At 44.8% G+C, this 17,656-nt stretch overlaps 1 protein-coding gene across 2 annotated transcripts in view; it reads left to right on the forward strand.

Annotated features, from left to right (window-relative positions):
• LOC129866607 (tetraspanin-18-like) overlaps positions 1–12,093 on the forward strand; it is a 107,330-nt gene extending 95,237 nt beyond the window's left edge. For both annotated transcript variants that reach the window (XM_055939363.1, XM_055939362.1), the window contains 6 exons: positions 1,698–1,892; positions 2,285–2,359; positions 2,497–2,595; positions 9,058–9,234; positions 10,370–10,453; positions 10,982–12,093. In XM_055939363.1, the coding sequence (XP_055795338.1) occupies positions 1,698–1,892; positions 2,285–2,359; positions 2,497–2,595; positions 9,058–9,234; positions 10,370–10,453; positions 10,982–11,029 (678 nt within the window). In that variant the 3' untranslated portion in view covers positions 11,030–12,093. The remainder of the gene's footprint in view (positions 1–1,697; positions 1,893–2,284; positions 2,360–2,496; positions 2,596–9,057; positions 9,235–10,369; positions 10,454–10,981) is intronic.
• Positions 12,094–17,656: the final 5,563 nt, after the last annotated feature.

A 17,656-nucleotide genomic window follows, 5' to 3' on the forward strand; every position in this document is an offset into this window, starting at 1 on the left:
GTCTTTGACAATTTTTAGGGCCTTCCTCTGACACTGCCTGTTGTAGAGGTCCTGGATAGCAGGCAGCTTAGCCCCAGTGATGTACTGGGCCGTACGCATTGCCTTCTGTAGTGCCCTGCGGTCAGAGGCCGAGCAATTGCCGTACCAGGCAGTGATGCAACCAGTCAGGATGCTCTCGATGTTGCAGCTGTAGAACCTTTTGAGGATCTCAGAACCCATGCCAAATCTTTTTAGTTTCCTGAGGGGGAATAGGCTTTGTCGTGCCCTCTTCATAATTGTCTTGGTGTGTTTGGACCATTCTAGTTTGTTGTTGATGTGGACACCAAGGAACTTGAAGCGCTCAACCTGCTCCACTACAGCCCCGTTGATGATAATGGGGGCGTGCTCGGTCCTCCTTTTCCTGTAGTCCACAATCATCTCCTTAGTCTTGGTTATGTTGAGGGATAGGTTGTTATTCTGGCACCACCCGGCCAGGTCTCTGACCTCCTCCCGCTGACCTCCTCGCTGTCTCGTTGTTGTCGGTGATCAGGCCTACCACTGTTGTGTCGTCTGCAAACTTAATGATGGTGTTGGAGTCGTGCCTGGCCATGCAGTCGTGGGTGAACAGGGAGTACAGGAGGGCACTGAGCACGCACCCCTGGGGAGCTCCAGTGTTGAGGATCAGCGTGGCAGATGTGTTGCTACCTACCCTCACCACCTGGGGGCGGCCCCTTTACTCAGTAGTTATACTCCACCCTGGTCACCTCTTTTTTTTGGCTTCCCCAAACCCACTTCCATGTGTCGGTAGTACTACTTTAAATTCATTCCCCCACTCTCTGTGTTAGCAGGTCAGAAAGCCAACAGACATTATTACCACACAGTAATAAACAGTTTTTTTTTTTATTGGTGGGGACTCTCGTGGAAGTGGGTGAACGATGCTAGGAGTCGCCGTCTCCGTAGTTACAGATTACAGAGATCCCTGTTTGTCAGGTAGCTGGCAAAGAAAGTGGAGAGGTGGGCAGGGCATGGCAGCGAGGTGGGCAGGGCACTCAGGGCTGATGGAAAGCTGGAAGATTGGCTGGAGGAAGCAGCCGGCTCTACACCAGCGACTTCTCTCAGAGGTGGAAATATCTCCCGGAGACTGCTCTTGGCTTGCTATGACTTTTCATTGAAGCCCTCAACATTCAGTTACTTTGCCATACTACCACATAAGGAAACATAAGGAACACACATTTTACATGTTACTCCCCTGCAAGGGGTATACAAATGTAACAGATTGGTAGTATGAAAGAGCTGAAATGATCTCTTGGGGGAACAGTTGCAAAGATAGGGAGACTGGACCAGAGCCAGAGACACCATTAGAGGGAGTGCTGACCCAATTTCCTAGTCCCACAGACTTCCTCAGGATCTACTACAGAGCCAGTGACACTGACATACAGTTATCATGTAAATATTACTTTTACTGCTGATAAGATGGACATGGAGCCAAGATGGAGGAGTCACATACAAGGAGTTCAGTACCGTATTCAATAAGTAGAAATTGTGATTTAACTCTCCCTCCCTCCATCCCTCTTTGGTGAGGTTTTAGGTTCCCCTGTTAGGTTTCCTACCTCAACTGCACGTGTTCTGTTTCTTCCATTAATTGTAATTATTATATGCAGATAAACTAACCTTATCCCTCTCCCTCCCACTTCCCCCCTCCCCCCTCTTTTTCCCAGCTGGGAGGCTCCTTCCTCCTGGGTGTGGGTGTGTGGGTGCTGGTGGACCCTACAGGCTTCAAGGAGATCGTAGCAGCCAACCCTCTGCTCTTCACAGGAGTCTACATCATCCTGGCCCTGGGGGGAATGCTTTTCCTATTGGGCTTCCTGGGCTGCTGTGGAGCCATCCGGGAGAACAAGTGTCTGCTGATGTTTGTAAGTAGGCCCACACTGTGTTATATTATAGCAGCGTTATAACAGTGTTATAAACATTCCTTTGCTGCTGTGGAGTCATTATTGAGAACAAGCGTCTGCTGCTCTTTGTGTGTGAGCGAGAGAGAGAGAGAGAGAGAGAGAGTCATGCTGGCCTGAGATAGATGGAAAATAAATAAGCCATAATAATTTGCCTTCGACGCACCAGGCCACATGCATACTTAATGTTGAATTTTTTGTGACTCGCACTCACTTTTGCTGACACGAACTCTGTTACTCGTTCTCTCCCTTTATCTCTCTCCGTCTCTCCTCTCACTAAATGTCTTGTCCACCACTCCCTCCCTCTCTCTCTCTCTCTCCCTCCCTCCTGCCCTCTCTCTCCTGTGTCCCTGCAGTTCTTCATGCTCATCCTGGTCATCTTCCTGGCGGAACTAGCTGCAGCCATCCTGGCCTTCATATTCCGGGAGCACGTGAGTAAATTCTGTCCTTATATGGATCCTGTGACCATCCACTGTAGTGTGCAAACACTGTCCCCTTCATCATGGTGATACAGTAAAACCTCGGACCATACAGCACTAATACCAACATTCTCCATGTTCCTGTCTAGCTGACCAGAGAGTACTTCACTAAGGAGCTGAAGATGCACTACCTGGGCTACAATAACACTGATGTCTTCACTGGAACGTGGAACGCTATCATGAACACTGTAAGGCTAAAATACTGTACTTGCTAAGCTTGAGGTCAATTCCATGTCAATATACTCAATTCAAGGTAAGTGAACTGGCATTGTGGTGCCAGGAGAACAACCTCTCCCTCAACCTCAGCAAAACAAAGGAATTGATTGTTCACTTCAGGAAGCAGATGAGGGAACATGCCCCGATCAACAGTACTGCAGTAGAAAGAGTCAGGAGTTTTAAATACATCGGTGTCAACATCACTTAGGACTTGACATGGACCAACAACACCACCACTCTTGTCAAGAGGGCGCAACAGCATCTCTACTTCCTAAGGCAGCTGAAGAAATTTGGCATGCCACCCCAGACCCTCTCCAAATACTACAGCTGCACCATCGAGAGAGTCCTGACCAGTTGCATCACGGCCTGGTACGGGAATTGCTCCTTCCATGACCGCAATGCCCTCCAGCCGGTGGTGAAGACGGCCTAGTACATCACTGGGAACTAAATAAAAAAAAATCCTCATTAATCTACACACAATACCCCATAATGACAAAGCGAAAACAGGTTTTTAGAAATGTTTACAAATATTTAAATAAGGTATTTCTGTTTTTTATACAAGTATTCAGACCCTTTTGCTATGAGACTCGAAATTGTGCTCAGGGGCATCCTGTTTCCATTGATCATTCTTGAGATGTTTCTACAACTGGTAAATTCAATTGATTGGACACGATTTGGAAAGGCACACACCTGTCTATATAAAGTTCCACAATTGACAGTGCATGTCAGAGCAAAAACCAAGCCAGGAGGTCGAAGGAATTGTCCGTAGAGCTTCGAGACAGGATTGTGTCGAGGCACAGATCTGGGGAAGGGCACAATTCTGCAGCATTGAAGGTCCCCAAGAACACAGTGGCCTCCATCATTCTTAAATGGAAGAAGTTTGGAACCACCGAGACTCTTCCTAGAGCTGGCCGCTCGGCCAAACTGAGCAATCGGGGGAGAAGGGCCTTGATCAGGGAGGTGACCAAGAACCCGATGGTCACTCTGACAGGAAATAACCAATCAGGCTTTTATGGTAGAGTGGCCTGACGGAACCCACACCTCAGTATTTTGCTAAAAAGCACCTAAAGGTCTCTCAGACCATGATAAACAAGAATCTATGGTCTGAGGAAACCAAGATTGAGCTCTTTGGCCTGAATGCCAAGCTTCAAGTCTGGAGGAAACCTGGCACCATCCCTACGGTGAAGCATGGTGGTGGCAGCATCATGCTAGGGGGATGTTTTTCAGTGGCAGGGACTGGGAGACTAGCCCGGAACGAGGGGAAGATGAACGCAGCAAAGTACAGAGAGATCCTTGATGAAAACCTGCTCCAGAGCGCTCAGGATCTCAGACTGGTGGCGAAGGTTCACCTTCCAACAGGACAATGACCCTAAGCACATAGCCAAGACAACGCAGGAGTAACTTCGGGACAAGTCTCTGAATGTCCTTGAGTGGCCCAGCCAGAGTCCGGACTTGAACCCGATCAAACATCTCTGGAGAGTTGAACATTTTTAACCAGGTAGGCCAGTTGAGAACAAGTTCTCATTTACAACTGCAATAAATAAAGCAAAGCAGTGCGACAAAAACACAGTTACACAAACAAACGTACAGTCAATAACACAAAATAAAATAAAAAGTGTACAGTACTATGTACAGTGTGTGCAAATGTAGAAGAGTAGGGAGGTAGGCAATAAATAGGCCCTAGAGGCGAAAATAATTACAATTTAGCATTAATAATGGAGTGCTAGATGTGCAGGTAGAGTTACTGGGGTGCAAAAGAGCAAGAGGGGTAAGTAATAATATGGGGATGGGTAGTCGGGTGTGCTATTTACTGTGTACAGGGACAGTGATCGGTAAGCTGCTCTGACAGATGATGCTTAAAGGAGATATAAGACTCCAGCTTCAGAGATTGTTGCAATTCATTCCAGTCATTGGCAGCAGAGAACTGGAAGTAAAGGCGGCCAAAGGAAGTGTTGACTTTGAGGATGACCAGTGCATGACCGATATACCTGCTGCAGCGCGTGCTACGGGTGGGTGTTGCTATGGTGTCCAGTGAGCTGAGATAAGGCGGGGCTTTACCTAGCAAAGACTTATAGATGACCTGGAGCCAGTGGGTTTGGCGACAGATATGTAGTGAGGGCCAGCCAATGAGAGCATACAGGTCGCAGTGGCGGGTAGTATATGGGGCTTTGGTGATAAAACGGATGGCACTGTGATAGACTACATCCAGTTTGCTGAGTAGAGTGTTGGAGGCTATGTTGTAAATGACATCGCCAAAGTCAAGGATCGGTAGGAGAGTCAGTTTACGAGGGTATGTTTGGCGGCATGAGTGAAGGAGACTTTTTTGCAAAATAGGAAGCTGATTCTAGATTTAATTTTGGATTGGAGATGCTTAATGTGAGTCTGGAAAGAGCGTTTACAGTCTAACCAGACACCTAGGTATTTGTAGTTGTCCACATATTCTAGGTCAGAACCGTCCAGAGTAGTGATGCTAGTCGGGCGGGAGGGTGCAGGCAGAAATCGGTTGAAGAGCATGCACTTAGTTTTACTTGCATTTAAAAGCAGTTAGAGGCCACGGAAGGAGTGTTGTATGGCGTTGAAGCTCGTTTGGAGGTTTGTTAGCACAGTGTCCAAAGAAGGGCCAGATGTATACAGAATGGTGTCATCTGCATAGAGGTGGATCAGAGAATCACCAGCAGCAAGAGCGCCATCATTGATATATACAGAGAAAAGAGTCAGCCCGAGAATTAAACCCGGTGGCACCCCCATTGAGACTGCCAGAGGTCCGGACAACAGGCCCTACGATTTGACAAACTGAACTCTGAGAAGTAGTTGGTGAACCAGGCGAGGCAGTCATTTAAAAAGCCAAGGCTAGTGAGTCTGCCGATAAGAATGCGGTGATTGACAGAGTTAAAAGCCTTGGCCAGGTCGAGGAATACAGCTGCACAGTACTGTCTTTTATCGATGGCGGTTATGATATCGTTTAGGACCTTGAGTGTGGCTGAGGTGCACCCGTGACCAGCTTGGAAACCAGATTGCATAGTGGAGAAGGTACTTTGGGATTCGAAATGGTCGGTAATCTGTTTATTAACTTGGCTTTTGAAGATTTTAGAAAGGCAGGGCAGGATGGATATAGGTCTGTAACAGTTTGGGTGTCTCCCCCTTTGAAGTGGGTGATGACTGCAGCAGCTTTCCAATCTTTGGGGATCTTAGATGATACGAAAGAGAGGTTGAATAGGCGTTGCAACAATTTCGGCTGATAATTTTAGAAAGAGAGGGTCCAGATTGCCTAGCCCAGCTGATTTGTAGGGATCCAGATGTTGCAGCTCTTTCAGAACATCAGCTGTCTGGATTTGGGTGAAGAAGTAGTGGGGGGGGGGGGGGGGTGGAAAGCATGGCCAGCCGTGGATAAATGCTTATTGAAATTACCGATTATCATAGATTTATTAATAGTGCAATGGGTAGCTGGGAGGAGGTGCTCTTATTCTCTATGGACTTTACAGTGTCCCAAAACTTTTTGGAATTAGTGCTAAAGGAAGCAAATTTCTGTTTGAAAAAGCTAGCCTTAGCTTTCCTAACTGACTGAGTGTATTGGTTCCTGACTTACCTGAAAAGTTGCATATCGCGGGGGCTAATCGATGCTAATGCAGAACGCCACAGGATGTTTTTGTGCTAGTCAAGGGCAGTCAAGTCTGGGGTGAACCAAATGCTATATCTGTTCTTAGTTCTACATTTTTTGAATGGGGCATGCTTATTTAAGATGGAGAATAAACTTTTGAAGAGCAACCAGGCATCCTTTACTGATAGGATGAGGTCAATATCCTTCCAGGATACCCGTGCCAGGTCGATTAGAAAGGCCTGCTCGCCGAAGTGTTTTAGGGAGCATTTGACAGTGATGAGGGGTGTTTGACCGCGGACCCATTACGCACACTGGCAATGATCACTGAGATCCTGGTTGAAGAGAGCAGGGGTGTATTTAGAGGGAAGGTTGGTCAGGATGATATCTAAGAGGGTGCCCATGGTTACGGATTTAGGGTTGTACTTGGTAGGTTCCTTGATGATTTGTGTGAGACTGAGGGCATCTATCTTAGATTGTAGGATGGCCGGGATGTTAAGCATGTCCCAGTTTAGGTCACCTAACAGTACAAACTCTGAAGATAGATGGGGGGCGTTCAATTCGCATATGGTGTCCAGGGCACAGCTGTGGCCGAAGTAGAAGCTCGAATTGTTTGGGCACAGACCTGGATAGTATGACAGAGTTCTGCAGGCTAACTCCGCCCCCTTTGGCAATTGTATCTTGTCGGAAAATGTTATAGTTAGGGATGGACATTTCAGGATTTTTGGTGGCCTTCCTAAGTCAGGATTCAGACACGGCTAGGACATCCGGGTTGGTGGAGTGTGCTAAAGCAGTGAATAAAACAAACTCAGGGAGGAGGCGTCTAATGTTAACATGCATGAAACAAATGCTTTTTAGGTTACAGAAGTCAACAAATGAGAGCGCCTGGGGAATGGGAGTGATGCTGGGGGCTGCAGGGCCTGGGTTAACCTCTAAATCACCAGAGGAACAAAGGAGGAGTAGGATAAGAGTACGTAAAAGGCTGAAAGAACTGGTCGTATAGTGCGTTTGGAACAGAGAGTAAAAGGAGCAGGTTTCTGGGTGCGGAAGAATAAATTCAAGGCACAATGTATAGACAAGGGTATGGTAGGATGTGAGTACAGTGTAGGTAAGCCTAGGCATTGAGTGACGATGAGAGGTTTTGTCTCTAGAGGCACCATTTAAGCAGGGTGCGGTCACCGCATGTGTGGGGGGTGGAACATAAGGGCTAGCTAAGGTATATTGAGCAGGGCTGGAAGCTCTACAGTGAAATAAGATAAAAATGACTAACCAAAACAGCAATAGACAAGGCATATTGACATTAGGGAGGGGCATGTGTAGCCGAGTGATCATAGGGTCCAGTGAGTAGCTAGGCGAGCTGGAGGCACGGCGATTCAGACAGCTAGCAGGCCGGGGTTAGCAGATGGGCCTCAGGGGGACGTTGCATTGGGAGAGCCTGTTGAAACCCCCTCGGAAGGTTACGTCGGCAGACCTGTCGTGATGGCCGGCTAGGCTCCGTGTCGGCAGCAAAGGGTCCAGGCCAATTGGGAAAAGAGGTATTTGAAGCCCAGAAATTGCTTGATAGATCTCTTCGGCTAGCCGGGAGATGGGCCTAGTTCGAGGCTAGCTCCAGGCTAACTGGTGCTTGCTTCGGGACAGAGACGTTAGACAGGAGTAGCCACTCGGATAGCAGCTAGCTAGCTGCGATGATCCGGGGTAAAGGTTCAGAGCTTGCGGTAGGAATCCGGAGATGTGGTAGAGAAAAAATAGCAGATCCATACCACATTGGGTGAGGCGGGTTGCAGGAGAGTATGTTCAGTCCGTAGATGGAAAATTAGATAAAAAATATATACGAAGATAAAGACGATATATACAAGGGACACGACAAGACAATCAAAACAGACTGCTCCCACTGCTACGCCATCTTGGATTATGAAAATAGCTGTGCAGCGACGCTTCCCATCCAACCTGACAGAGCTTAAGAGGATCTGTAGAGAAGAATGGGAGAAACTCCCCAAGTACAGGTGTGCCAAGCTTGTAGCGTCATACCCAAGAAGACTCAAGGCTGCCAAAGGTGCTTCAACAAAGTACTGAGTAAATGTGATCTTTTTTTCTTCTTTTTTACAACATTTGCAAAATTTAAAATATATATATATGTTTTTGCTTTGTCAGTATTGTGTGTAGATTGATGAGGGGAAAAAATACAATTTTGACCATAGGCCGATTAAGATAAGCAGAGTAAGGTGTTTACATGACTATTGCATAATCTTCCTATAGTTTAATATTTAATTATTGCTGTGCACAACTGAGCAAGAGGACAAGTACATTAGAGTGTCTAGTTTGAGAAACAGACGCTTCACAAGTCCTCAACTGGCAGCTTCATTAAATAGTCCCGGCAAAACAGTGAAGAGGCGACTCCGGGATGCTGGCATTCTAGGCAGGGTAATAGATAAATTCTTAAATATTTTCAAAGAAGCTTGAATCTTCATTATTTGGACCGTATAGGTTAATGATACACATGGGAAACTGTTGAGCCTGAGAAACTCAGGAGCGCTGCAGTTCTTGACACAAACAAGTGTGCCTGGCACCTACTACCATACCCCGTTCAAAAGCACTTCAATATTTTGTCTTGCCCATTCACCCTCTAAATGGCACACATACACAATCCATGTCTCAATGTTCACAAGGATTAAACATTTATTTAATCTGTCTCCTCCCGTTCATCTCCACTGATTGAAGTGACATCAATAAGGGACCATAGCTTTCACCTGGATTCACCTGGCCAGTCTATGTCATGGAAAGAGCATGTGTTCTTAATGTTTTGTATACTCGGTGTAATTTACCCAGCTCTCCTCCCCAGTTTGACTGCTGTGGCGTGAACAGCCCGGTGGACTTTGAGGAGAGCCTGTTCAGACTGATCAACCCTAATGAGATGGTCCCTGCGGCCTGCTGCAGGAGGGGTAGTCACCCCGGAGACTCAGCCTACATCCCCCAGGAGGAGTGTCTGATGGGGAACATGCTGTTCAGAAACAACAAGGTGGGTACTGGTACTTCAAAAATACTACTATGAACCCTTGAATCATCTTTATTGACCCATTCAACAAAGAGCATGGAAATAAAAAAATGTCGCCCCTGGAGCAGGACCTCCAGAGCAGGGCACCTAGAGCAGTTCCCACAGAACAGGTAGTGCATCACATCAGCAGTGGGTGGCACCTGAGATAACTGGCAGCCCTCCACATTCCTACCCTAGGATTTGAACTGGCTACCTTCCAGTTGCATGTCCGTCACTCTAACCACGAGGCTACCACTGCCCCCTCTCCCTGTCACACTGGGAGACAAAACCCTCCTCTGGCCTATCAGCTAAACTAGAGCAGAAGAGTGTATGTTGGAGTGATGATATAATGGGACTGCTTCTCTACTGGCACTGTCCTCATACCGGTAGACTAATTAGTGCTTTTCTATGTTCTGGGTGTCAAGGAAGTATGTTTTACTGTGTAGTGTAGAGTAGTGCAGTGTGTGTGTGTATACTTATGCATGCTTGTGTTTGACTATGTAGATTGGAGTAGGGTAGGGTAGTGCGGGCTTGGAGTAGGGTATGGAAGTGGGTGTGCGTGTGTGTGGAGGTAGAAACATACAGTATTTAGCCATATTGACAAACAGATTTAGACATATTGACAAATGGATTTAGCCATATTGACAAACGGAATGCACACGTTTGTGTGCTTGTGTGTGCGGGTCTATATTTATCTCTGTGTGTGCTTGCCTGTTTTAATCACTGTCTTGAGAGGGAAATGTAATTACAGTCAACACTGATGGGAAGAAGAGGCTCCAACTGTTGTTGTTAAGGCCTGTGGAACAATGCAGTATCTCCGGAAGGCGTCTGTCTCTCTCCCATTCACACACAGAGCCTCATTAAAAGCCAATGAGGCCAGGGTCCCTGTCTCAGTCTCTGTCTCTCAGCCCATTCATCTAGTCTATTGTTCACTGACGCATTCAGTTATGGCTCTGATGCTATTTATATTGTCCATGCATTTCAGCACACACACACATGCATGCATTTATGCACATGCGTGCACACACAGACACACAAACACACACATTTCAATACTCTCTCATATTGACTCATACTATTGAATTGTGACTGAGACTCTTTCCTCTCTGTGTGTTTTCAGGGCTGCTACTCAGCGGTGGTGGACTACTTTGAGCTGTACATCTATGTGGCTGGAGCGCTGGCCATCGTGGTGCTCACCATTGAGGTAGGATTTAATATTTTGTTACTTATAATAAGCGCCTTTGTGAGTAGCCTCCAAATCAACACATTTTTCGTGTGATTGGTAATGTAAGCTGTTTAGAAAAATCCATGTAGTTTATCTTCCCCACACAGTACACAGCAACGGAATCTGAAATACTGGAGAATGTATCATTTGAAGCAAGTGCTGGTCACTTCCCCGTTTATAGTACGATTGCCCCACTTAGTGGAGAATATTGGTGTTGCAGGACTGTTACACACCATACATTACATAGGATAATATACTGGGGAGGTATCTCTGAAGTCATAATTATGGATATGGCAATCTAGTCGATTTATTAGATTAAGCCAGAGCTGAATTGTCTAATCGTCATCATGTAGATAGTTTGGTTTATTTTGTCTAGTTTCATCATCATCATCGTTTGGCTGCAGAACAGTCGACCAGTTTATTAGGCTAGCAGAATTTAAACACTTACTTTGTGTCTTGTTCTCTGTCCTGACTGCTGTTCTGACACTCCTCTGTTCTTCTCCACAGCTGTTTGCCATGGTCTTTGCCATGTGTCTCTTCAGAGGTATCCAGTAGGATTAGCGCACCACACGCCGGACAGGAGTACTTTTCGGAGCTAGAAAAGGGAAATCAGGAGAAGGGAAAGAAAAATGTACACTTGTAAATTTATCGTTCTTTTTTATATCTGCCAAAATTGATTGATTGGTTGGAAAACAAACGAAACAACACTCAGAAAACAAACAACTAGTACTTCTCAGCTGGACCTTTGAGGTATTTGGTGACAAAAAAAAGAAAGGATAGAAAGAGAAAAAAGACAAGAACGGCAGGAAAATGACAAGAAAAACGTATGTAAAGTGATTTGTGTGTAAAGTGAAACAGATGTTTCATGGACCAGGTCTAACACGGACCGGGTGTATTGTAGTGGAACGCGAATAGGACCTGGGTGAAACCAGGCGTGGTAAATAAGAGGACCCGGTTGAAGCCTGCCCTGCAGCAGAAGTAGCTTGAGACCCAGATCTGTTTGTGCTGTCTTGCTAGCTAACTGGGACTCAGGCTAGAGCAGAAGACACTGCACTGACTTTTGGATGAAGAATATTTATACTTACTGAGTAAAAAGTTGGCTTGACTAATATAGAAATATGTGTTTTATGTACACTTTAGCTGTTCCTTCCTATTACCACTTCTCCCTCCCCCGATCCCCCGCCCTTCCATCTACTGCTACCACAATTCCTCCCTCTTTCCCACTCCCTCCCTCCACATAGTATTGTTAGAGCCATACCTCTTTAATGCTGTAAAAAGTCCCATCTATAATGTGTGTGTGTGTGTGTGTGTGTGTGTGTGTGTGTGTGTGTGTGTGTGTGTGTGTGTGTGTGTGTGTGTGTGTGTGTGTGTGTGTGTGTGTGTGTGTGTGTGTGTGTGTGTGTGTGTGTGTGTGTGTCCTTGTATGAATGAATGCATGTGTGCATGTTGCCCCTTTTGACCATTCGAGCTTGAAAGGCAACTTCTGTTAAAATATTGTATTTGTGTTGTGATGTTCATTGCAATAGTGGTTACATGTGGCTTAGGTGAAAATAAATGTATTTGTATGCATTTATATTTGATTCTTGAAAAGACAATGACATTAAAATGGCATTCTAAAATGTTGTCCATGTGGTGAATTCCTTTCTGATGCTTGTAAAACAATGTACCTAGTAAAGCAGGATAGAAGGCCTAGTCAGATGCTCTTTGGCAAGGGCGTAGGAGGGGCCCCCAATGTTTGAAGCAGGTAAAATTGTCCCCCCCAAAATACAGTACCAGTCAAAGTTTGGACAAACCTACTCATTCCAGGGTTTTTCTTTATTTGTACTATATTCTACATTGTAGAATAATAGTGAAGACATCAAAACTATGAAATAACACATATGGAATCATGTAAACAAATCCAAATATATTTTAAATTATTCAATGTATCCACCCTTTTCCTTGACAGCTTTGCACACTCTTGGCATTCTCTCAACCAGCTCATGAGGTAGTCACCTGGAATGCAATTAACAGGTGTGCCTTGTTAAAAGTTTATGCGTTTGAGCCAGTCAGTTGTGTTGTGACAAGGTAGGGGTGGTATACAGAAGATAGCCCTATTTGATAAAAGACCAAGTCCATATAATGGCAAGAACAGCTGAAATAAGCAAAGAGAAATGGAATATTATGAAAATGAGGGAAGATTATGAAAATGAAAACTCTCAATGGGAAGAAAATCACAAGTCATGTCCCTGGAGCTTCAGCCTAGCTGAGTGGTGTCATTTCTGGGGTTCCACTATCTATGTCCATAGATTATATAAAATAAAATGCAGAAGGGGGCGTAGTGGTTGAAGCCAAAAGGCTGTTCAGTACTATTAATGTTTGAGAAGGTTTTGCCTAAGAAAGTACAGATGAACTTCCTGGCTTTCACCGTTATAGAATTTGTCCCACAATCAGACCTCAGCATACGACCCAGATGCAGACAATTCGAATAACATATGTTTACTAACAAAGCGGGGCAGGCGGACGACAGGTCAAGGGCAGGCAGAGGTCAGAGGGCTGTGAGACAGTGGTGTAAAGTACTTAAGTAAAAATACTTTAAAGTACAACTTAAGCAGTTTTGGGGGGTATCTGTACTTTACTAATTATATTTTTGACAACTTCTACTTCACTACATTCCTAATGAAAAGAATGTACTTTTTACTCCTTCCATTTTCTCTGACTCCCAAAAGTACTAGTTCCATTTTGAATGCTTAGCAGGACAGGAAAATTGTCTAATTCAAAAAACTTTTCAAGAGAACATCCCTGGTCATCCATACTGCCTCTGATTTGGCAGACTCACTAAACACAAACGCTTCATTTGTAAATTATGTCTGAGTGTTGAAGTGTGCCCCTGGCTATCCGTAAATTAAAAATAAAAATAAAATCGTACCGTCTGGCTTGCTTAATATAAAGAATTTTAAATGATTTATACTTGTACTTTTGGCACTTAAGCATATTTTATAGATTACATTTACTTTTGATACTTAAGTACATTTTAAACCAAATACTTTTACTCAAGTAGTATTGTTTGTTGTTTTTCAGAGAGTGGATCAGCTTTAGTATTGTGGATAGATTGTTTCTTCCATCAATGTAATCGCCTGCATCACTTCCAATCCCCCATATATTTTTGGGGTAGACATACACTACCGTTCAAAAGTGTGGGGTCACTTAGAAATGTCCTTGTTTTTTAAATGAAAAAAAATGTCCTTTTGTCCATTAAAATAACATCAAATTGATCAGAAATACAGTGTAGACATTGTTAATGTTGTAAATGACTATTGAAGCTGGAAACATCTGATTTTAAAAAAAATATCTACATAGGCGTACAGAGGCCTATGTAGATCAGCAACCATCACTCCTGTGTTCCAATGGAACGTTGTGTTAGCTAATCCAAGTTTATCATTTTAAAAGGCTAATTGATCATTAGAAAACCCTTTTGCAATTACGTTAGCACAGCTGAAAACTGAAAACGTGTTCTCAACTAGCCTACCTGGTTAAATAAAGGTTAAATAAAAAAAGTAAAAAAAATAAAAAGGTCTGGAATCCTTCCATAAGACCTTGAAGGAATTCCTTGTGTCATCCAAAGGTGGCTCCCTTGGAGGAGATGGCGTTGCCGAGCTGGTCCGAGTCTGTTGGGTCAGTCATGGCCAGTTCGTACTATCAGACCTCAGGATAAGACCCAGATTCAGACAGTTCGAATAACAGATGTTTCCTAACAAAACCGGGGGAAGGCAGATGACAGGTCAATGGCAGGCTGAGGTCGGTAATCAAGGGCAGTGTCAGAAAGGTACAGAACGGCAGGCCGGTTCAGGGTCAGGCCAGGCCGAGGTCGGTAATCCAGGGCAGTGTCAGACAGGTACAGAACGGCAAGCAGGGTCAGGGCAGGCTGGAAAAACAAGTGCTAGAGAGAAACAGGAGTATGGGAAACCACGCTGGTGTGCTTGACGAGACAAGACGAACTGGCAACAGACAAACAGAAAATACAGGTATAAATGCACAGGGGATAATGGAGAAAATGAGTGACACCTAGAGGGGGGTGGAAACAAGCACAAGACAGGTGAAACAGATCAGGGTGTGCCACCCACCCCCATTAAGGTGTTTTAAATGCCAAAGAATGGGACATGTAGCTGCTCAGTGAAAAAGAAGACATGCCAAGTATGGAGGGGAACATGATTATGGTGGCTGTGTGGAAAAATGTTTATGGCTAACTGTCGTAATTATGGGGGGAACACAGTGTAGCATTTGGTGGACGCAAGGTGCAAAAAGAGGTTAGAGTGGCCCAAAGATTTAAAGTCACTCGTAATGTCTCTTATGCAGAGAATGCAAGGCAGATTGGTGGACCTATTAGGCAGAATGGTGGAGATAATAGGGTCAGTCCTGGAATAAGGGGACCTACTGTAAAAAATGTTGCCTATGTTGGTCCAGACACGGATACCAGACCTGTTCAGAAATCTTGCTCTCACAAATGTGTCGTGCCAAAGGAAACCTTGATAGTTAAATCGGATTGACTTCCTAATAATACTAATGATGGAATGTCTCAGTATGACGATAACTAGAGTTATGGTTTTTGTCATCCTTCAGTGTGAGTGCCAGAAGCTTTATTGCTAACGGTCAGGAGTTGAAGAAATATGTAATCGATTTAGAGATCAAACCTGATGAGATACTTTTTCAAGAAACATGCCTTACACCACATCTTGATTGTATTATTCCTGGTTATTGTTCAATCAGATATGATAGATCCACTGGACAGGGTGGTTGTGCTACGTTCATAAGGGAAGGTCTTGTATATCGTAATATACCTGTCCTATCTGAATACAAATGTGTGATGGTGGAAATCTAGTGCAGGAAGTAATATTAAGTTGCTAAATTTGTACAAGCCTTGTCATCAACTATCTGCAGAGGTGTTTGATGAAATATCAAGAGAATTGGGCTCTAGAGAGATATGGTGAGGCAACTTTAATGCCCATAATAGTGGGGAAGCGCACATACAGATGCTAATGGTAGTATTGTGGAGAATATGATGGAAACAAGAGCATTAGTATGTCTTAACGATGGATGTGGTACAAGAATTGATGTTGTTAAAGGGGTTACATCCTGCCTGGACCTCACACTGGCTTCTTACTCTAGAATGTGCTGCTTCTGTGACCTCTCTGATTTGCAAGTGAGTGAAGTGGGTGAGAAAAGGAAGGTGGTTCTTTGGTGGACTGAAGAGTGCACTGCGGCTATTCGAGAAAGAAATAGGGCTTACAGAGTGCTGCGTAGGAATATGACTCCTGAGAATCTAGTTGATTTTCAAAGGAAGAGCGCTTTAGTACGTAGTCTGGCAAGAGAAATACATGGAGACAGTTCTTCTCTGCAATAGGCAGGGATACTGAGTTTGGGGAAGCAAGTCCACTCGAATTCCAGTTTTGGTTGTGGGTAAAACAATGTTCCGTAACCGTAACCTCTCTCCACTGGGATTCTCTGCCTCTAACCCTGTTACTGGGGCTGAGTCACTGGCTTGCTGGTGCTCTTTCATGCCGTCCCTAGGAGGGGTGCGTCACTTGAGTGGGTTGAGTTACTGACGTGAACTTCCTGTCTGGGTTGGCGCCCCCCCTTGGTTGTGCTGTGGTGGAGACCTTTGTGGGCTATACTCGGCCTTGTCTCAGGATTGTAAGTTGGTGGTTGAGGATATCCCTCTAGTGGTGTGGGGGCTGTGCTTTGGCAGAGTGGGTGGGGTTATATCCTTCCTGTTTGGCCCTGTCCGGGGGTTTCTTCGGATGGGGCCACAGTGTCTCCTGACCGCTCCTGTCTCAGCCTCCAGTATTTATGCTGCAGTAGTTTATGTGTCGGGGGGCTAGGGTCAGTTGGTTATACCTGGAATACTTCTCCTGTCTTATCCAGTGTCCTGTGTGAATTTAAGTATGCTCTCTCTAATTCTCTCGTTCTCTCTTTCTCTCTGAGAACCTGAGCCCTAGGACCATACGTCAGGACTACCGGGCATGCTGACACCTTGCTGTCCCCAGTCCGCCCGGCCTTGCTGCTATTCCAGTTTCAACTGTTTCTGCCTGCGGTTACGAAACCCCTACCTGTCCCAGACCTGCTGTTTTCAACTCTTAATGACCGGCTATGAAAAGCCAACTGAGATTTATTCCTGATTATTATTTGACCATGCTTGTCATTTATGAACATTTTGAAAATCTTGGCTCTCTCTAATTTTCTCCTTCTCTCTTTCTTTCTCTCGGAGGACCTGGGCCCTAGGACCATGCGTCGGGACTGCCGCCCGGCCTTGCTGCTATTCCAGTTTCAACTGTTTCTGCCTGCGGTTACGAAACCCCTACCTGTCCCAGACCTGTTGTTTTTCAACTCTTAATGATCAGCTATGAAAAGCCAACTGAAAATTATTCATGATTATTATTTGACCATGCTTGTCACTTATGAACATTTTTGAACATCTTGGCATAGTTCTGTTATAATCTCCACCCGGCACAGCCAGAAGAGGACTGGCCACCCCTCATAGCCTGGTTCCTCTCTAGGTTTCTTCCTAGGTTTTGGCCTTTCTAGGGAGTTTTTCCTAGCCACCGTGCTTCTACACCTGCATTCTAGCTGTTTGGGGTTTTAGGCTGGGTTTCTGTACAGCACTTCGAGATATTATCTGATGTACGAAGGGCTATATAAAATAAAATTGATTGAAAATTGATTGATAAAGAAAAAGATGACTTCTTGGGGAAGACATTTGATAGGGTACATAGTGGGGTAATTTTGAACGAAGTACAGTGCATTCGGAAAGTATTCTGACCGTTTGACTTCTATCACATTTTGTTTTGTTACAGCCTTATTTTAAAAGGGATTAAATAGACCCCCCCCCCCCTCCCATCAATCTACACACAATACCCCATAAAGAAAAAACTGTTTTTTAGAAATGTTTGCGCATTTATATATATTATTTAAACCGGAAATATCACATTTACATAAGTATTCAGACCCTTTACCCAGTACTTTGCTGAAGCACCTTTGGCAGCGATTACAACCTCGAGACGTCTTGGGTATAAGCTTGGCACAGCTGTATTTGGGGAGTTTCTCCCATTCTTCTCTGCAGATCCTCTCAAGCTCTGTCAGGTTGGATGGGGAGTATCGCTGCACAGCTATTTTCATGTCTCTACAGAGATGTTTGATTGGGTTCAA

Source organism: Salvelinus fontinalis, chromosome 12 (genome assembly GCF_029448725.1).
Source record: "Salvelinus fontinalis isolate EN_2023a chromosome 12, ASM2944872v1, whole genome shotgun sequence".
In the NCBI taxonomy this organism is placed as follows: Eukaryota; Metazoa; Chordata; class Actinopteri; order Salmoniformes; family Salmonidae; genus Salvelinus; species Salvelinus fontinalis.